The sequence below is a fragment of the Anabrus simplex genome, chromosome 3 (assembly GCF_040414725.1).
Source record: "Anabrus simplex isolate iqAnaSimp1 chromosome 3, ASM4041472v1, whole genome shotgun sequence".
NCBI classification, from domain to species: Eukaryota; Metazoa; Arthropoda; class Insecta; order Orthoptera; family Tettigoniidae; genus Anabrus; species Anabrus simplex.
Genome location: NC_090267.1, coordinates 385,071,920 through 385,094,065, shown reverse-complemented (window position 1 = coordinate 385,094,065; position 22,146 = coordinate 385,071,920). Strand labels below are relative to the sequence as shown.

The 22,146-nt window shown below is 39.2% G+C and overlaps 2 protein-coding genes across 2 annotated transcripts in view; one reads left to right on the top strand and one right to left on the bottom strand.

Annotated features, from left to right (window-relative positions):
* The window catches only part of msps (msps cytoskeleton-associated protein 5), a 414,143-nt gene extending 393,053 nt beyond the window's left edge, over positions 1-21,090 (top strand). The window contains exons 32-34 of the mRNA XM_068226728.1: positions 559-760; positions 970-1,343; positions 16,964-21,090. Of these exons, the coding sequence (XP_068082829.1) occupies positions 559-760; positions 970-1,343; positions 16,964-17,059 (672 nt within the window). The 3' untranslated portion in view covers positions 17,060-21,090. The remainder of the gene's footprint in view (positions 1-558; positions 761-969; positions 1,344-16,963) is intronic.
* Positions 3,870-5,137, bottom strand: LOC137498872 (E3 SUMO-protein ligase ZBED1-like). Its single transcript, XM_068226538.1, has 2 exons — positions 4,812-5,137; positions 3,870-4,277 (listed from the first exon to the last, which is right to left on the bottom strand). The coding sequence occupies exons 1-2, from the start codon at positions 5,010-5,012 to the stop codon at positions 3,870-3,872; spliced, it is 609 nt and encodes a 202-aa protein (XP_068082639.1). The 5' UTR covers positions 5,013-5,137.
* Positions 21,091-22,146: the final 1,056 nt, after the last annotated feature.

Sequence of the window (22,146 nt, the reverse complement as noted above, 5' to 3'; positions counted from 1 at the left end):
ATGAGAATAGGATGGGAGGACACTTATAACATCAGTGATAGTTTTACTATTTCCATATTCACTAGTTTTATCTTGCACAGGTTGTAAACTTTTCATGCACAAATATTGATTCATATTTTGGATTGTGTGTTGTCAGATGCAATTTTAGACATCAGTTTGATAATTTGTAATAGTAAATGGGAGAAATTGTGAAATCTCATGTTCTGTCATGGCTGATTTTGGTCGAGTCCTCTACATAATATTACAGTGTAGTTGTGTTTTAAGCCATTTCCACATCTCTTTTTAGTGTACACATTTCAAAATATTTTAAAAGTTAGTTCAGATGTGAGATTATTATCCTACTGACAATAAACATAACAGTAGTATACCCTTTTCAGACATTATTTCAACCAGAAACATTTTAAAATGATGTATTGAAAAGGTGAACCCTCTTGTCAAGTTATTTCTTATAATTGCACTTCAATATGGAACAAAAATGAAATTTATAGTTCATAAGAGTCCTCTAAAGCGTTATAAAACATAAGAGTACCTCTACTTTTTTTGTCCTTTTGTTCTTAGGGACTAGAACTCTTGTATGACTTCAGAGAACAACATCCAGAAGCTGATATTGAACCATTCCTGCGTAAATCCTCCCAGTTCTTTCAAGACTACATTGAACGTGGTCTTCAGACTATACAAGCACAGCGGAAAAGTGCTGAGGAGCGAGGTGGCATTCCAAATGCGAAACCTATGAGTACAACTACAAGTATGTCTTCTCTAGGTAAGGATGAAAGAAGAATAAGTGAAACTGTAGGTAAATATAAATACAAACCATGTTCACATTTATTGAACCAAGGTCTATCAGAATACATTTTCATATAAGATACTTACATATGTGGTTACTAGTACTTTGAATGGAAATGTTAATTTTAAAAAATGTTTTATTAATTTAATTATGAGACACTTATGCGGATTGTTGTGTATTTTCAGGATTACAAGAATCAGGTGGCTCCCTTACACCATTTAGTGAATCTGGCGATACAAATCTAATTCCTAGTGCAGTATATTCAGAACATACTCAGACTGTGAAAACACGAATGAATATGGCAAGTGGTGAAGATCTGGATTCTAACACAGACTCCAAAAATGCTATGTATTACTTGGAGAGACTTCGAGCTCTTCAGGCTCGAGCTGGTTTACAGGAGGGTGCTGTACAAGTGGAAAGTGTCGTACAGCAACATCAGCAGCAGCCACCGCCACAGCAACAACAGCGCCACTATTTACACCATCTAGTAACTCGTGATGACAACTTAACAAACAATGAAAATCTCATATTAAGTCGACATAGAGAGCAGCATGATGAGGTAATGTTTGTTTTTAATTTGTGTAGTTTGTTAAAGACTTTATTCAATCTTTTGAGTTTTTTTGTCAACAGCACTCTTGGCAAGTCGCTGTCTTCTGTCAGATTCCTAAACTTGTAGAGGGTCTTTTTTTTATGGCTTGTTCCATGTGTCAGGGGAACATGCATGGAAGGCGATAGCGCGGCCGGGTGACTCGTTTGCCGAGAGATATATTGCTTCTTGACCGGCTAAGATGATATAATGCAGTACGGTAGTGATAACCATTGCTTCTCAGCAATGGTTTAGTTTAACATCTGGTATTGGTAGCATGTTCAATGTGTTTTATTTAAAACAGCGTAGTTTCTGTAGGAATACAAAAGTATTGTATGTTTAACGAGTGATTTATACAGTGGAACAGCGTGCATTCATTGTGTTGTGTTATGCAAAGCATTCTTTTTATACATACTGCCGCTTTTGATTCATTCGCAAATTTCCTGGCATCCTCCTTCCCGATAGGAGTATGGTATGTAAATTAGTAAAGAAGTTCCGCACCACCGGGTCCATTTTTAACCAGAAATCACGCAGGAGACGAACCATTTTAACAGAGGAAAAGCTTGACGAAGTAGGAGCTCTCTTGGAAAGAACTCCCATCAAAATCCCTGTGGCATCTCGCCGTACAAGCTAATGTGTCTGTCTTCAGCCCACAAGGAAACAAAAGTGTTAAAGGCCAAACCGTACAGACCCACTCCTACCCAACATTTAAGAGGACCTGACGTAAAGATAGGAGTCTGGTGCGAAATAAGTGCTCGCAGAATTGTAGGGCCTATATTTTTCCGTGAAACAATAAATGTTGATCGATATATAGACGTCATTCTCAGACCATTCGTTTGAGAGCCGACGGAAGAGGAAAGGAGTAATGGTTATTTCATGCAACATAATGCGACGGCACACACTGCTAATCAGTCTATGGAGGTAATACAGGAAGTTTTCGAATGTCATGTGAATTATCCCCCTAGATCTCCTCATTTATATCCCTGTGATTATTACCTGTGGGAGATGCTGAAGGGAAAAGTGTATGTGAACAACCCTCACACAAGAGAACTACAAGAGAACATTACACAAGTTATTTTGAACATGACACAGGCTGAGATTCGCCGAGTGTCTGCAAACCTGTTTACGAGGTGTCAGGCGTGTTTGACAGCTGACGGACAACATTGTGAACATCAAATTCAATGCCAGGTAGGTTTTAGACAAGTAGTTTCACTAGAATGGGCTTTCTATAAGTGAGAATTGCCTTGATGTAGTGGGGAGGAAAAGCGCGCATTATACCGGCTAGTAAGTGTCATTGCGCCAGCCATGCTGTGCTCTGAGTGGTGCTGTGGAGCGAGCCAAAAAAAAAAAAAAAAATGACCCTCTATTATGCTGGAATTAGTTGAATTATCACTGAAGTTATAGTCTGTAATCAGGTAAAGTCCTCTGCTGCTTAAAGTTAGGGAAGCATTTAAATTTTTTTCTTTTTTTCTTAGCCTGTGTTGTAGAATTACTTTTGGAATATCCTTGCTCTTACCAAACACCAGAAAGAAGCCATGAAGTCATTGCATTCAGGGAGATAGCTCTCATGTCTGCATTTTTGGTTTACTAATAGTGTTGCAGTTTTCCATGGAACTCGTTACATTTTTGGTTTAATTTCATCTGAGTAACACTTTGTAGTAGGGTAATTCCTTCAAAATGCTTAGTTAACATTGTTAGTGCTAAATCTGGGAAATTTAAATAATACACATTCTTTGTTTTCTAGGAGATGAGATCCTAATGAAACTCTTGTTGAAATAGCTGCAAAGCGGAGGAACATATTGCACTCTTGTATTGAAAGCCCCATTTAAAAATAATTAAGAATATAAAATACTGATCTTGTAGAAAGCCTATGACTACAGGCTTCTATTTCATTATTGACACATTCACTACTGGCCAGACTCCTGCAGCCAGACCCACCGCGCAGCACTTCGAACCCACGGGCTCCGGCAGCCCAGCCCGTGCAGTGCCTTTCTCTTTCTGACGCGGCAGCGTACTGGCCCACAGCACTGGGCTTATACGGCCCACCGCAGTCCACCGCACTGGGCGGGCTCCAGGGAATAACCTTGAGTAGTTCTCCACAATAACATGTGCGCTGTGCACAACGAAATGTTCACGTCACGCTACTATGCGGATCATTCACTGTACGGATTCTGTACGCTACTAACATATTGCAAAGTAGGCTAATCGCATTTTGAAATTAAACGGTAGATATTTCTCCTGCACTATAATAATAATAATAATAATAATAATAATAATAATAATAATAATAATAATTGAAAACAAACACAAACTTTATTTTAAACTAATATTCATCTGCAATTGATAACAAGTTAACTGAAAATGAATCTAAATAACACGAAGCATGGGGCCTCATTTGCGTGTAACTTATACTACAATACAAACTGAAATGACGTGCAATATGCCAACGACAAAAACAAACCTGAACATTACTTTTCATTAGTGTGAGTAGTTTATTGGTCACTGATAATTGGTGGCGGAATTGCTGTGAATGAAAAGGAGGGCATCAACATTGTCGGGGTGTAGATGAGACCGTCGTGCGTTGAGAATGAAGCCCGCTGAACTGAAATTCCTCTCTGAAGCTGAACTTGACGCTTGTATACATAATACCTTTTTAGCGATCTGGTGAAGTTTCGGATAGTTTTGTCCATTTGTTCTCCAGTAGGATGCTATATCTTCTTCCATTCCACAATTTTGCCTTAAATATCTTTCCAGCTCATCTGTTGGAGTAGGACCATCATCAACGTCAGCCCACGAAGCAAACTTCATTACTTTGGCAGGTTGTGGCATAGTCGTGGAGTTTGATGACCCCGGAAGATTAGAATGGTCGTCATTCATGAACGTCTCGTCCATCATAAGGCTTTTTACCTAAAAAAAGGAAGAGAAAAATCAAATAAGTCGCTATATAAGTCGGCATCTCGTTTTGTTTTTACCATTTGCTTTACGTCGCACCGACACAGATAGGTCTTATGGTGACGATGTGATAGGAAAGGCCTAGGAATCGGAAGGAAGCGGGCGTGGCCTTAATTAAGGTACATTTGCCTGGTGTGAAAATGGGAAACCACGGAAAACCATATTTAGGGCTGCCGACAGTGGGACTCGAACCCACTATCTCCCGATTACTGGATACTGGCCGCACTTAAGCGACTGCAGCTATCGAGCTCGGTAAGTCGGCATCAGAGGGCGTTGTATGAGGTAAAAATATTACGCAAACAGTGGCTGCTAGTAGGTGAGAAGGTGTAGGAATTGGTACGTATTGTATCAACTCTTACGCTATTTGCACGCAAGAAATGTGGAATTAGTTAGAAGCAAAGAAAGTACTTACACATCTGATTTTTGAACAAACTACTATCCTGAAGAACACATAGGTTAATGTTCAAATTAGTGCATCACGTGCCTTACCTCCGCTGTTACATCACACCTTTCATTGTCAGGCATCATTTTCAGATGGCGAAATGGTGCCCACAGAAACGTTGCTACCTTATGGTACTTGTGAATGATGAACTTCTCTTCCATATACAATTTGATGTGGTTCCGCAAAAGTTCTATTTCAGAAGCCTCCCCGGTATTAGGTTCCTGAGTCAGATGCTGTAGGAGCGTCATTTTCCATGGTAAGACAAGGTGCAGTGTGGGTGACTTCTCGCATTCCAATTCTTTTGATGCTTCCTTGAAGGGCTGTAAAATAGGCTTACATAAGATGTGTAATAAATTCACCAAATGGAAACAATTTAAACTGCCCGGTATTACTAATGGCAAATCAAAAAAATGTAGAAGGCTACATAACAAAATACATACCTGAAGGAGAGCGATCACGTCGTTCAACAGCTTGATATCGATTCCATCCATATGATTTGTCTGTCCTTTTTCAGCTAGTTTTTCCCACAAAGCCGAATACTGACATTGCACAGATTCTAGCATAGTTAAACGAGTGTTCCAGCGAGTGTCGTTGGATTGTTGCAATGATTTTTCAAGAGCGTTCAATAGGCCACTTTGTTTTACGTATGTAACAAGTCCTTTCGTCGCAGACATAAGGGTATCAATGTGAGGGCAACGAACTGATATAAACTGAGGATTGAACGCATTTCGTAGCACCGTGTTGAGCATATGACAGGCGCAATTCAGCCTCGTATAATCACGCAGTGCGGCAATTATGTTGGCACCCTGATCAGTTGTAAAAGGCACGTCTTTAAGAACGGTCTCGGTGACACCTAGGACCCTAAATCGTCTCACCAATTCTCTTTTAATATTATCACCTGTTTTAGGCTCGTCTGGAAACCTGGTCGTGAACAAGACACGAGACTTGAGTTCCCATTGAACAAAATAAGAAATCGTGCACGTTAAGTAATGGTTCTTTTTTGTGCTACATGTCCACATATCTGTGGTGGCTGCGCATTCCCTTCTACTTATAAGGTCGAGTACCTCCGGCATAATTGAATCCCGTAGACGTTTAGCACTTTCTGCTATGTGTCGGGAGACGGTTGTTGGATGAGGTATGATATCTGTTACGGATACCTTTCCATACACCGATCCAGTGTCAACCAATGTCTGAGCGAGATCCAGAAAGCCATCACCTCCGACTGTCTCATACGACCTTAAGTCTCGAGCACACAAAGCAACACATTTAGCAACAATCAAGTCCTGGGCAGGTTTAGGAAGACGATGTTCTTTTACGGGAGATGATTTGTTGTTAGATACACACGGATGACGGGAAATGTGTGACGTGCCTGTCAACCCTTTAGTGTGTACATACAGTTCACCGCAGATCGTGCAGCACACAAAATTAACGTCTCTTCCATCACTGTCAACAACAGGCTTGAATACCGACCAAATACGACTTCTAAGGTTAGGGTCCGGTTCAGAAGTCTTGTATTGTCCGGTTTCTAGTTTTTCTTTCACTTCACGTTTTCTTGCCACGGTTTCTTTTCGTTTGGAACCACACTCCGCACTCATTTCCAATAACAGGATAGACGGGCGAAGTCAAACAGAAAAGCACAGCAGACCTGATCGTCTCCACTCGAACGTAAGACAACACACTCCGCTAACACGCAGTACACTGTACACATCGAAGCAGTCAGCCCATAGTACTACCACAGCGCTGCCCTTGGCTCACCGCGTACGCACGACATAGCGCTGCCCAGCCCGGCCCGTGCGATGACGTCACGGGCTTCGTATGTTCGAGCTTTGGAAAGCCCATTGCCGTTTATCACCGAAGCAGCTCATGGGTTGGGCCGCTCCGCAGGACTCTGCTACTGGCTACTCAGTAGGCTATTTAAATATCCACTCTAGCCATTTTAAATCCCTCTCTCAACAACAAGGGAACTGTTTCGGTTGGACCAGACAGATTTCAGTGAAATGGCCGAATGATCAGTTATATAACATCCTAAATTCAATGGTAATGCAGTAAAACCCTGTTAAGACGTTTTTGCAGGAAACACGAAAAGATAACGTGTTAAGCAAGAAAATGTACTGACAATAGCCAACATTTTGGCCCAATATATCAATTAATCAGCTTAAGTCTTTCAACCATTGCAGATAGTTTCAGATGCTTAGAAAACCTCTTCACTGGAACCAATTCTAGGGTGCTACATGATGTAGACAGCATTGTTACGACTGCATTGCCCATCCATTTGATGTAGAGGTGGCCATCATTCGTTTTCATAGCTGTCTCAAATAACCCCCCCCCCTTTTTTTTTTGGAAAAATAATAATAGATTTTATTACAGTCAATGGCCATACAGATGTAAGGTCATGTTACAAGAGGTAATATTGAGTAAATTGTGTTTTTATTTTATTTTTGTATTTAGTCCGTTTTATATCTTACAGATGTGTGTTAGTGAGGTTCCTCTGTTTTTACACCAGATAACAAGGTATCGGTCGCAGTTTGACCCACTTAGCTTGCACTTGTCTTCTGGGTTGTGGAATTTATCTGTTGTGCATAGTCGGTGGTGAAACTCGTGGACTACTCTCGTCATGATGTGTCGTAGGTCGTATCTGGCTTCAGTCCAGTCCCTGTAGGTCATCACATCTGTGGCGAAGAACTCCAGCCATATCTCTTGTTTCTTCTTGGTGAGTTCTCTTAGTAGATCTTCGTAGGCTTCGGTGGCTGGCAGGAGCAGGTCAAGGCGAAATTCTTCTATGAAGAACTGTTCCTTTGCTAGCACATTGGTGAGGCGTGAGGGCGTGTGCTTTGATAGACTTAGAACTCTTTTCAAGAATTGAGCTTTAACTTTTTCCATGTCTAGATTTTTCTTGTTTAGGTTCTTCCATATCACCTGTAATCCGTAAGTCATACTTGGTGCCATCTTCAGGCGGAATATGGTCATCGCCATTTCCAAAGTTAGTTTCTCAGATTCATTATACTATTTGCTGCCATCCTGGCTGTTGAGGCGCGTTCTCTGATGTGTAGGTCGTACGTGTCCCCTCAGATTTGCAGTGTGATACGTAGGTGTTTGAAGTTTGGTACGTTTAGCAGTGGATTTCCTTTATACAGGATGTAGTCATTCGCCTCCAGTCTTCCTCCCTTTTAATAATGTCATTTTTCACTGTTTTCTTCTCATTTAGATTTATGTTGGGGTTTTTTTCCAGGCTATGCTAGGAGTTTGTTGAAGGTTTCTTGGGCATTTTGAAATTCTGGGGATACGATTATCATGTTGTCTGCGTAGGTGTATATTTTGACATTTTCTGTTGCTATTTCTTCTGGTACTCCTGCAGTGGTTGTTAGGAATAGCAGAGGGCTCAAAGGGTCACCTTGAAGGACGCCGTTCATTTGCTCTATCGTCTCTTTCCAGTCGCACCGACACAGATAGGTCTTACGGCGACGATGGGAAAGGAAAGAGCCAGGAGTTGGAAGGAAGCGGCCATGGCCTTATTTAAGATACAGCCCCAGCATTTGCCTGGTGTGAAAATGGGAAACCACCGAAAACCATCTTCAGGGCTGCTGACAGTAGGATTCGAACCCACTATCTCCCGGATGCAAGCTCACAGCCGCGCGCCTCTACCCATATGGCCAACTCGCCTGGTCTTTCCTCTATTTCTAGTTGGTTTTTTGGATAAGATGCTTTGTATGAGTCTGGTTTCTTGATTTCTTCCTGTTATTCCTTCTATTCTTCTTATTATGAATTGCCTATTTAGAAGGTCGAACGCCTTAGTGTAATCTATGAAAATGGCATGTAGTTTTCCTCTTGGGTGTTCTGGAGCTGTTTCAATGTCATCTTGTATGAATTTCGCTTCCTGAATCGTCTGTTTCACTTTCATGAAGTCAAACTGTTGTTCCGGTATAGTGTGTTCCGTCATCAGTCTTAATCTGTCGGTAAGTAAGCTTGTGATTATTTTTAGGGCTGTGGACTCCAGGGCTATCCCCTGTAGAAGTTTGGGTCCCTTGTGTCTCTTTGCCCTTTTTGGAAAAATGAGCTTTGCTTATCATTGAGCATTCCTTAGGAATTCTGTTTTCTCTAATAGTCCCAGTACCAGAATAATAAGAAAGTTCAAATACAAGAACAGTGCTGCACCACTGAATAAAGTGTCCAGGTATACATTGTACTCTATATTCCTTTTCTCATGTGAAATCTCGTGTTGTAGCACCAGTAGACTGCTTGCTGCTTTACCGAACACACCTTCATACTCTTGCATTTAGGCCCCTTGCCCTGGTATAATTCAGAATTAACCAAGTAACCATACTGTGTTTTGAATTTGGATACCAAATTTTTTAAAATCCAAACCATATTGGCTTACCGCAAATGAATTGTTTGTAGCTGTGTGGCCATTGAACCATGCACCCACTGTACGACAAATCTTGCTCTGAAACTGTGTTTTTCCTTCTTTAATAAATATACCTCTCTTTTTTACAAAAGTGTGCTGTTAATCATCACAATGATGAACTATACAACACACGTTTAACATCCAATAATTACCAGCAAACTGAAAATAATCTCACTAAAAGCTGAGAATGCCACAGCTATAATCTTTCCACGAACACCTTCCATTCCCCCCCCACCTCTCTCTTCCCTATCACAGAATAGTCGTCACTAGCAAAGATTGGACACAGAATATGCCTTTCGTACACATTTACCAGATTACAAGCAATGAATATATAGGCTACGTTGGGAACATATTTGGTTCTTGTAACAGCTTATCAGCTATATTACAGTGGCCAAATGGTTAGTGTGCTGGCCTTTGGTCACAGGGGGTCCCAGGTTCGATTCCCGGCAGGGTCGGGAATTTTAACCTTCATTGGTTAATTTCGCTGGCACGGGGGCTGGGTGTGTGTGTTGTCTTCATCATTTCATCCGCATCACAACGCGCAGGTCGCCTACGTGCGTCAAATCTCTCCCTAGTGCAACATCTAATTCACTTGTTTCCTCAAATTTCTTAATCATGTTCTTTAGCCCATTAATTGACATGGGGCCTTTTCTCAGCAGTTTCTGCCTGTGATATTCCTACAATGCAGCATTGCTATTGCTGCCATTCTGATAAAACAATGTTTCATATGGAAAAGTTCAACTTCAAGTTTCAACATTCACTTCACACAATGAATCAACATGTCTTAACAAGCAACATTTAGACTTCAGTTTTGGAATATTGCATGTTCTGACCGATTCCAACGCCATATATTTGCCTGAAACTAATAATTTTTGTGGCATAATTCATTAGCATATTGCTTAGTATATCTATGAAATTTCAGACTCCTAAGACTATTACAGCCTGTGCTGTGCTGTTTAAACTGTCAGCTTAATTGTGGACACCCGGTTTAAAGTGAACAATTATTCACTCATTAGTGAAACGGAAGCATTTTTCAACTGTAATATAGCTATGAAATGGAAATGGCGTATGGGTTTTAGTGCCGGGAGTGTCCGAGGACAAGTTTGGCTCGCCAGGTGCAGGTCTTTTGATTTTGATGTATGTTGACAAAGTTGCTGTAGCTTCTCGTGCTTGAGCTGTGTCACATGAACTATCAGTCCCCCGGTCAATAGACAACACAGTTCCAAGTGCATTTAACTGTACACCGGTATCCTTCACACTGTTCACAAATTGAAACCGCAAGTTATTCAACACCACTTTGAATTTGCCCTTCGGTTTTCGTACACATGGAACTGGACTGCATGTGGACTGATGAGGTGTATTTTACTCTGGAGGGTGCAGTGAATGCACAGAGCTGTCGCATATGGGGGTTAACTCTTCCACACGTTGTGCAGGAACAACCATTGCTTAACTGTTTGATATGATTTTATAAGCTACTTCCTTCTTCATCAGTTTTTCTTTGAGGAGATGACTCCTCTCGGGCCTGTTAGGTGTACAGTGACATCTGCATGTTACAGGACCTCCTTGTGTAACACGTGATTCCAGCATGGCAAGAAAGCAACTGTGACCACACCATTATTTTCATGCAAAATGGGGTAACACCACATGTTGCCCGCCAGGTAAAAGATTTGCTGCAAGAAACCTTCAGTAATGACCGTATCATCTCTAAGCATTTTCCAGATGCGTTGCCTTCAAGACCCCCAACTGAAATCCATGAGACTGTTGGTTGTGGAGATATTTGAAAGATGTTGTCTTTCAGGGACATATCCAGTCTTTGCCTGATCTAAAGGCTAGCATACCACGAGATGGCGCTCTGATTTCACCTGATATGCTGCAGGCAACTGTCGACCATGCCGTGTTACAGATGCAGCATGCTGCTGAGTTGGAAGGCCATATTGAAGAGTATTTTTAACCATAAATCCTAATAAACTTGCCTGAACCACTTTTCTATGTTTCCTGCCTTTTTCTCTGCAATCCTATCCCTGCTTACAGCATTATATTTTCACCTGGTGCCAGGACTTGGAAGTAGTAATTGTTGTGGCATAATTTGTGAGCGCATTGCTCAGTGGCGTATGTACAAAATTTCAGGCTGCTACGATCATTACAGCCCGTGCTGTGCAATGCTGAGCACCATCGCTTTAGGTAGAAGTTGAGGCTATCACGACCGGTGTTACGAACAGTGTCTGTATTGTTACGTGCCAGCCCCATGGTAGCCCCTTTTGGTATTTCCAGGAAGGGGCTGGTGACTGAGACAACCTGGGATCTCCCAGCCAGCTTGTGGGGGTGGGGCCAGTCTTTCCATGTATTGTTCTCGTCGGCCGGCTTACATTTGAGTTTCTTGGAGATTCAACGGGGATATTCTGCCTCTAGCCATCTCACGAAAATTCTGGCTCAAAATACCCGAGCTATAAAAAGGGAGGCTAGCCGCGGACAGTCAGTCAGAGTTGAGCTCCGTGATGGAGCTACAGTCAGTGTTAGGCTCCGTAGTGGATTCGGGGTCACTGTTGAACTCTGTGGTGGGATATGTGTGAGATAGTGTGTTGGTGTTCGGTAGTTGGGCTGAGGGCGACAGAGGTTTTGGCTGTTGCTAGTGTCCCAATGAGGTCTGTGGTTGTGGAGTCGGAGAGTCTATTGAGTAGACGGGCTGGAGATGACGGAACGGAAGACTGTGTACTACCTGAGAGTACTGTGTGTTTGTGTATTTCTGCAGACTAAGGGAAGCTGCTGTCATGTGTGTGAAAGTAAATGGACCTGCGTTAATATTGGCTGTTGTTGTATCGTCCTGCTGTTGCTGTTTAGTTGTTCACTGCATGCGACTGTGTGAATTTACTGAACTGTCTGTGGAGTTGTACAAACGAACAGTCGTGTGTTCAGTGGTCCGTAGTCCTGTGTTCAGATCCAGCAGTCTACACACAGCTGCTCTACGAGTTGACTGGACTTGAAGTGAAATTGAGGATTAACCGTCCACAGGTATAGCAATGGGTTGGGCGGCCTGCTGTGCCATAAGAAAGAGGGGTTTGTAAATAGACAGTAATTAGTAAGTCTGGCCATTCAAACTGATTGGAATTGTGTGTGTGCATTTATTGGGTCATCCTGAAATAAATTTGAGTAATGAAACAGACGGAGTTTTATTCGCAACAGTATTTTCTGGGCTCATATACAGTGGTCAAGGGGCATATCATACTGCTAATTGCCTGCCCCCACCCACACACACCCACACACACACACACACACACACGCACACACAGATGAGCAGTGCACCGTAGCTTGCACTATCATTAGCCAAAGAACAGCCAGTCAGCAATCTCTCCCCACTGTGGCTGACCATAGCCTGCTCTATATATGTAGAGGTGGAATTCTGACACCACTCCATTCCACTAAGAGCTTCATAGCCATTAAAGTAATTTGTAACTCTTAGGGCCTGTACTACGACTGTCAGGTAAACAGCCAGATACATAGGCTGCATTTTTGCAAAATAGAAGTTAAATATTTTCTTGCATACTACCAACGGATTTTAACGACGGTATTGTAATGCGGAAGGTGTAGTAACATTTTTCTTGGGTTACTGAAAATACAGTGAAATTTAGCGCAGTGGTATACGTGTTCCCTGGTGTTTTCGTTTGTTTAGCTCTATTCCTTTTGAAATTGTATTACTAGAATCCAATATCAAACTCTTATTAAGCTATAATGTGGAAGTTGAGGTCAAAAACAGAATTAGGACTGAAATATACACAAAGAAATGTTAAAATTAATTAACTGTATAACGAAACTGAAACTATTATAGAAAATAAACACACTGAAAATGTAACCTGGACGCAAAAGTTAAGGTTCAGGTTATGTATCTTTTTTGTCTAGTACTATTTACGAGGATGCGCGTTACGGCAAAAGTAAAGTAATTCAATTTATTGTTTGCTCGTTGAATAAGTACCAGTAGTTAGTTTCTTTCTTTTCAATACAACGTGAGAATAGTAACTGGCAAGCATTTATCTCACTTTAGCGTTAAACTTTTGTAGCAAGTTGTTATGAAGTAAAAGAAATATAACCTCCTTAACATCCTCATTCGACGAAGCGCCATGAACAACGTCGTATACCTTTACTCCATATGTGAGTCATGGATAGATTTGGCATAGAACTAACGCTTTTGACGTGCATTTTAATGATTAGGAAATGTGTACTATCACCTCTAGTACCCTACAGGTCATTTAGACGGTAAAAAAAAAGTTAGACTAATGGGACTCGAACCCACGAAAAACTGCATAGCAGCAAACGATGTTGCCCTAACGACCACGGCTACCTATGAAGCTTTGTGTTGACTGCTTGTGTGCTACTGATATAGTCGGTAGCAACAACTTGCTAGCTTGGGAAATCTTTAAAAATTCTGTGATAGCTGGACAGGAAGCATGACGTACTTTATGAATATATATACATAGATTACATTGTAACAACTTAATTTCGCACAGCATCGTGCAGATGTAGATTCATCTTGATTCTTTACAGTAGCGTCCCCGATAGGAGCGAAGTCCCAGATAAGAGCGTTAACAGCCTCTCCAACTTCAGCATAACTATACTCGAGAGTATTTTCCCCGATTGCACATAAACAAAGGTCGTAGTACGCGTTTTCAACCGAATTTCCAGATAAATGTCCAAACTGCCAAATAAATTTATACCGCACTTTTTTCGGCTGTCGTAGAACAGGCCCTTAAAGATGCCGAATGCAGTCTTCGGTGAAATGTCGGGACCATCATATGCTCCTAGACCTCGGCCTACAAGATCGGAAAATACAGACTTTGTTCAGTCAGTTTGTGGACACCTGGTACAAACCTACTGTATTTTACAATCTGTGGTTGACTTTTCTTTGGTAACCACTTAAAATCATATCAGTATCCATGTGTTTTAATTGGCTGTGGGTGAACCAATTTTTTGTTGACTAAGCTCTTATCCAGCATGTTAAAATGTTTTCCAATCAGTACTATTCTTTTAAGGATGTTCATTATAAAAATCTTGTTCAGAAATACTCAAGCCCACAATTCATGCTGGGTTCTGTCTCTGAAAGCTCCCATTACATGTTCTTCAGGCCATTGTGTATCTCCAGTCAGCAGGGCTCTTCCAAAAAAATATATATATACACACATTCAGTAAAACCTGTCTTAACGGACACTTCTCACCGGCGGACACCCCTCATTGGCGGACGATTTTCTAGGTCCGTAATTAAATGCCATGTTGTGTATGAGTAATTTACCCCTCTTATACGGACACCCTTTATTATGGACACGGACACACCATAGCCACGAGAAACTCCAATTAAACCTCTCCTAACGGAAATTTTCTTTTTTTAAAAATTCTGTATTTGTGTCCTGTACAGTATGTATTCGCTTACTTTTTGCACAGCCGGTACTTCCAAGAATCACAGACACCGTAACTTTTGATCCTGGCTGTACACATTCTTGGAAGGCAACACTAAGCTACGCTATCACTTCCGGAAGTTGTATGATCCGACATGCTCAACAGCCCTGGAATTCGTACCTTCACTGTCAGGTTACTTTTCATTGATTCGTGGGCTTTTGATGTGTTCAATTTTACGTTTTTCCGACATGCTCAACAGCCCTGGAATTCGTACCTTCACTGTCAGGTTACTTTTCATTGATTCGTGGGCATTTGATGTGTTCAATTTTACGTTAGGAAGTGTGTGTAAACATGGCTCCGATGAAGTTTTTAACTTTAAAAGAAAAGGTAGGCATAATAGACTATCATGAACGTGAAAAGTGTGGTGTGCGTAAACTGTCCGAAGTGTTTAAGATTGGAAAGACACCAGGCAGCTGAAATTGTGAAAAAGCAAGAGGAACTAGTGAAAGAATGGCATTTAAATGGCAACGAACAGCGCATTAAACTGTTTCAAAGTGGTAGTGGAGCTCTCATTGACAAGGCAACGCTAGAGTGGTTCGCTAAACTAAGAAATCAGAATGTCCCTGTCTCAGGACCAATGATACAAGCAAAAGCGTTAGAATTCGCGACAGAATTAGGTATTGGAGATTTCAAAGCCTCGAATGGCTGGCTAGAAAGATTCAGAAAGCGACATGGTGTCAACTTCAGAGTGATTTACGGAGAATCATCCAATGTTAATATGGAGATTGTTGACAACTGGCAAGAAAAAGTACCTTCAATCATAGACAGGTATGCTCCGGAAAATATTTTGAATGCCGATGAAACTGGATTATTTTTCCGCGATTTACCCGACAAAACTTTGTGTTTCAAAGGAAATCGTTGTACTGGTGGAAAAGTTGCAAAAGAACGTCTTACGGTCTTGTTATGTGCAAGTATGAGTGGGGAACGGGAGGAGCCCCCTGTGATAGGAAAGGCTGCAAAACCAAGGTGTTTTACAACTATGGACGTTACGAAGTTTGGCATTGAATGGAAAGCGAATAGGAAAGCATGGATGACCAGAGAAATAATGACAGAGTGGCTAGGACAATTGGACCGAAAAATGATACGCCAGGAGCGAAAAGTGTTATTATTCCTCGATAATGCAGTATCGCATCCGGATACAATTAAGTTGCAAAATGTGAAGATCGTCTTTCTCTTACCAAATGTAAGATCAGTTTCTCAGCCACTTGACCAAGGAGTGATCCAGAACTTCAACGTTATGTACAGACAGTTAGTGATGAAGCACGTAGTATCGGAACTTAACGGGAATGAAGTAACCCTTCAAACACTGACAAAGGGGCTGAATATGAAAAAACGTGTCACGGCCTCAACAATTCGTAACTGCTTTCTGAAAGCTGGATTTTCCGCTAGTGGTGGACATCCCGAAATAGAATCGGATACCCTTCCTGACAGCATGGAAACAACACAAGAGTTGATTAATGCAGCAGGTTACAGTGTACAAGTGAACACCTATATCGAAATTGATTCAGATATTCCAACAGAGTGTGAGAGTGAAGACACGAAAACGATTCTTCAGTCAGTCCAAGGGAAGAGGGACAAAAATGAAGATTCTGACGAAAGCGAAAGTGAAGGTGATGCTAATGACGACTTTGAAGAAAATACGGAAATGAATGTGCTGCCAATAACCTCGTACAGTGGGGCTCTCGGCATTGTTAAGTGACTGAAAGAATTTTATTATAAACAAAACGATGAAAAAGGTGTAAATTGGACCCAGGATTCAATTGCACATAGTGAAAACATCATTGCTAAACCGAAATGGACAAAACAAACGAACATTAAGGATTTTTTCCAGTGTTAATGTTTTACTGTACTGTGCTAGATATTGCTACATCTACATACTGATTTGAAGTTTCAAAAACTCATATGTTCTTCTTAATTTTAACATGGTGAACGGTAATAGTGTACAGTGTGCTCAATAGAGGTTTCCATAGAAGTGTTTTTGTCTCTTTAATACAGTGCATCACAGCTGCAGCAGCCCATCTACAACTTTCTCATGCGAGTACAGTGCAGTATATTGTACAATACTGTATACAGTATACAATTAAAGGTACATTTGCGAGAATTGTTAACACATGCAATACATGGGTTATTGTGTTCCAACTTATGTTTAATGGTACCGGTTTCATAACCTCTCACGCTTCATAACGGACATTTATTTCGGTCCCGAAGGTGTCCGTTATAGGGAGGTTTTACTGTATATATATCTATATATATATATATATCTATTGGCATATTCTATTTCTTGTATTAGGGTAGTATGTTCATGTCATGTTCCTGGATCATCATGAAGGCTGACAGCATTTTGTGTCATTTCAGCCGAAGACTGAACCTCACAGTTCCAGCAGCACTGGATTTATGGGTATAGACGATCTTCGTAAAAGACTTGAAGCCTTTAAAACTACTAAGAGATAAGCAAGTGCTTTCAAGTAGTGTTTTATTGTGCAGCAAATATTGGGAGCTTAAGACATGGTCTATTCAAATCTGTGTGCTGTGCAAGCTTTCCCGATGACAACCCAATATGGTATTGGATAATGATCTGCTAATTGAAACTACTTATTAATTTATATCCAAAACTCCTAGATTTTAAGAATTTTTCATTTTAAGTTACTAAATATACTTTTAGTTATTGTATGGTAATTGAAAATTGTTGTCCCTGAAACTTAATTGCTGTTGTTTTATTCAAATTACTTTTCTCTGGAGATGTGACAGTACCATTATATCAGAAATATTAATTGAAAAAGAAATTTTGAAAATTCTGATTTGCTTGAACAATTTCCAGATACTGATTCTTATATTAAAAGTTCTTGCATTTAATTGCCCCTTACTATTGAATAGAAATATTGTGCCAGTTAATGAAAATTCCAACTGTACATATATTAATGCACTGCATAGTAATTTATAATGCATTAAAAATGTGCTCATTAATGTAAAATATTTCAAATCAATACAGATGCAATGTTATGTACTGTACATTGACCATTTAATAGTCCTAATTATCTTTAAAAATTGCAAGTTGAAAGGAATGTGTTTGAAATTTCACTCTTAACAGGTAGTTCATATCTGGAAGTGGAACTGTGAATTGAAACTGTCAACAGTAATCTTAATTAAACTGTTGAAATGAAACTTTCCTGACTAACAAAAGAGAAGTTGCATAGAGAGGTTAATGAAACATTTGGTGTGTATTCATATTATCTTAATAGTTTTAATGATTTCAAACAACTAAGCTGATATTAAGTTGGGAGTAAAGGATGATTATCGGTGATTCAAGAAATTGGTGGATCATAGCATTACCTTGTGTATGATATTGTGTTTAGTTTTTAGTGTATATGATATTTCAAGTGCTTGTTCAAGTCTTTTTTAATAAACACACACAAAACCTTATGTTGATTTCTTAGCTCTATTTCCGTTATTTCAGATATTGTGCAAGTCAAAGTATTGTTTACCTCACATGTAACATTACACTTACAATCCTGGATATGTGTTGTGTGGGTATTTTTAATATTACCTGATATCTTGCAGCGCATTCTCTCCCATCTTTAATTTTTACCTGTATTGTAGGTACTCTATTGCAAAATTCCATGTATGTCCAGCTGTAACATTAGTAAGATAGATATCACTTCGGAAATGTTAAATTAAATAGCAGCTTTACTTATTTGTTTACATAAAAGATTTGTTTCATTACCAACATAATGAGCCATAGGAACTCAGAACTTGTTTAAATTCTAGTTTATCCTTACAGTTGACGTGGGAACATGGCCTTCATTCATTCATTTGAACAGGAAGCCTGTTCTTAATATTATCTCCTGGATATTTTTCTCCCTTTTTTTTTTTTTTTGGATATATAGTTCCTATTAGAATATTTGTGCTAGAATCATCAGGCTGCTATATTTACCTTCAACATTTACCTGTGTTCCAGAATTCTTACAACTTGTATTCAGTATTTTTACATTGTATACATTGAGAAGTGTGGATGAAATTGTGGATTCTTCCCTTTGTAAATCATCCTTTCCTGATCCTCTTTCCATTATATGCAGTATTAGAAAAGTTGAATTTCGTAAGCATTATCAGAGGCTTACCTTCAGAGTACAAAAGTACATGTTCAAATTGTCAGAGTTGTAGAGTATGTAATGGGATACTGAACTTCTCTAGACTCAATACTCTGCTGGTTTTAATCCTCTTCCTTTTGTAAAATTACTAACTGTCCTTGCCTTCTTATTTATGTCCACTGAATTAACCTATGATGTTGTCTCTAGAAATGATTCTTGTATCTTCTAGTGATGACATACCAACATATCCAGACTCTTTGTTTGTGCTTCAACCTTGTCCTGTATCCCCTGAATTTTGAAGTAGATATCTCTCTGTTAGCTTTGTTTGATGATTTCATGCTGACAAAGTAAAACCTGGAGGATGACAAGATATATCTTGAATTTCAGTATACTAGCATTTTATTGTTGGAACTGGATATAGAAATCATTTAGTACTGATAGTTGTGAAAATTGTGATGAAACAATCACTTAATTTTTATCATTTTTGCAATGTAACTTTTGAAGAAAACTTACGGGGCAAGGGGGTAGGATTTATCTAGATTCCTGTATTGTTTTCATAGCTCTGTTATTGTGGGGATATGTATGGAAAAATCAGTTGCTTCTGTCCAAGCTTTATTTCTCAACTCTTTTACTTAACTTTGTGTACAAAAATAATTTGTCAGCTATAATGGGAAAGGGTTTTTACTAACTTACTTCAAATTCCGTTAGTTGAACCTAGTGTATATGAAAGACACTTGATAATTGCATTATGAATTCTCGTTACTCTTGTGTTGATATGCATGAAGTGGATGTATTGTGTGCTTAAATATGCTGTCCATTTACATTTTTATACCCTCAGTCCTGGTGTAATTTTTTCATTATACCGAGTTGAAATTCTCTTAACATTTAATTTCCAAAATTCTGAATAGTTTTCTAGATATCCTAAATGGCAATAAGTGGAATGTTGACATTACCAGAATTGGACTGGAACTGGTTTAACTTTACAGATAAATATTTTTCCAAAAGAAACAGTTGTAACAGTTTGTTTTACCCATATATAATTGTGCCTCTTTTTTTTCTCTTCCTTTTCTTCTTTTTTTAAGAATGACATGCTTCAGTTCTAAATTGTAGTATACTGTATTAGGTGTGATTCCCAATGCTGAATTAATAATGACCATGATCACTCTCCTCTATCAGTAATTACTCAGGTAAGAAAGCTGGCAAGAATGACAGTTTCTCAGTAATCAGTTTATATGTATCCAGGGGTATTATTTGTTTAACTGTTTGAAAGTGATGGTACTGAGATGTGCATTTCTGTATGACAGAATAGAAAGGCATGTAGTTACAAAATAAGGTGGTTTTACTTGATATGGTCATATACTTGTTGGCATGTTTTTGGTTGGCTCTTAAAGCTCTATAGCTCTTTAGCTCTCTCAGTAATGTGGTTAGAACTTTGTTAACTTGTAATACAAATAGCTTGTGTTTTCCTCATATAGTAGTTATCCAGTATCATACAATAGATGAAAAATTTGCTATGCAGTGCATTAAAATAGTCTTAAGGTATCTTCATTCATATATGACTTTAGAACAAACTTGGTCTGTCAATACTTTGCCTGATAATATTCAGTGCATAGTTTAGTCTGGTTATTTTTAGGTGTAATTTCACATTTGAAACTCACTAAAATAATATACTACATATTTTAAGACTCCGACTTCAGTTTATATAAATAATTTCTGTAAATTATTAATGTTGTGCTGATAGACTGACTACCTAAACACTATATGGATTTATTTGTTCAGCTACTATGTAAATTAGTTTTATGTCCCTGAGTACTTAGTGGCCTATTCAACTTTTTTTTTTTTAATTTTGTGTAGTAGTTTTTTAAAATGCTGTGTATTAAGGTTTGTGAAGCATGTGAGACAAAGTAGTATTTTTATGGTACAATTTTTATAAACATGAATGTATTCTTTTAGACTTGTAGCACAAAGTTTTGTATAGTATTTATTTAACATTGTCTTATTCATGGTCTGCATCATAACCTATAATATGTAGTACAGTTGATTTCAACACAGTACAGTCTAAAATTTAAGCTGTAGAAAGGACTTGGACAATCTGCTGTCACTTGCTGTTTGTAAATATCTTTTACCTTCTTGTGAATCTTTGATAGATAAGTATAGAAAGATTGATTTTTCTTCTGAGAAGTGAAGCTGAAATTTGTCAAGTCCTGCTTCTACCTAGCTGTTACACTCATCTTCACTAAACCTGTTGTAATTTAGTTGTATATAATCAATCCTTTGTATATTATCCATACTCTGTTCTGTCTTCAAAACCAGCACTAGGGTCAGGGCAAGCTAGCTACAGAAATGCCAAACACTTTCGTGTGTACTTCAGTCTCGTAGTGTATATAATAAAACATTATGATAATACAAACAGTCTCTACTCAATTCAAATCCTGTTCCTTTGTATTCAAATTCAACATTCATAGATGATTGTGCTTGTATTGACAGCAAGTCAGCCTTTCACTATTGTATTCATTTCACTCACCTGTAAGAAACTGATCCTGGCTTCTTTGGTCAGAGAGAGAGAGAGAGAGAGAGAACACAGTGCATTAATCTAGGTCTTCCTGCTAGACAAGTCATCAGATACTCTTCTTGGAGAAGATGTAAGCAGAATAAAGTACAGTAAATGCTTTGCAATTTGAGAATCTCATATTTGTCTTGTATTCAGTTGACAGTAAGAAAAATATGTAATTGGTCCACCTTGGTCAATACAATAAATGTTAACTAAAAGCATATTAAAGGTAGATGTTTTGGCCCTTATTGGGCCTTCTTCACACTTGACAAAGGAATATAAAGTTTACAGAATACTTAAAAACCACCACACTAAAAGCTGATATGACATAGCATGAAAACAAGCATAACCAAAAAATCGTATAGAAGAACACCGTATTTACGCGAATAATCCCCGCCACTGAATAATCCCGCACTCTAACTTTAGGAAGGCTGATTTTGAAAAAAAAGACTTATACTCTATTTCTTCTGCATCAAAATATCCAAGCAATTGCTTCATTTAATTCATTAGCCGTCTCATTAAAGTAAATCCGCAAAAATCCAGGATCTTGATGAGCATTTGTCAATAGTCTGCCTATGGAATGCTAAATTTGACCTTGTACTTTGAAAGTTGGCATAAAGCCGGGTTGGATGACTTGCTTAGCACCAAAAGATGTCATTTGAAAACAGCTGCTATGTTTTCTAAAAAATGACTATGATCTGGATGGGCACCCATTAGTAACTGTACAATGGTTCAGGTGGAGATTAGAGTGGTGGCAGCTGAACCTTGCCAGAATCGCAACACATGCCTGGTGTTTCATCTTTCCACTTGAGAGCATTGCAGAATTGACATTTATGGATCATTGTACCAGTGGTTATCAAGCTGTTATCTTCCTAATTAATTTCAGGATCGTAAGACATCCC

Excerpts from the sequence above, each read along its gene's own strand:
- LOC137498872 (XM_068226538.1), bottom strand. The coding sequence starts at position 5,012 with ATGACGCTCCTACAGCATCTGACTCAGGAACCTAATACCGGGGAGGCT. Across the intron at positions 4,278-4,811 it reads GGTGTGATGTAACAGCGGAG|GTAAAAAGCCTTATGATGGA; the intron begins GTAAGGCACGTG and ends TCCTTTTTTTAG.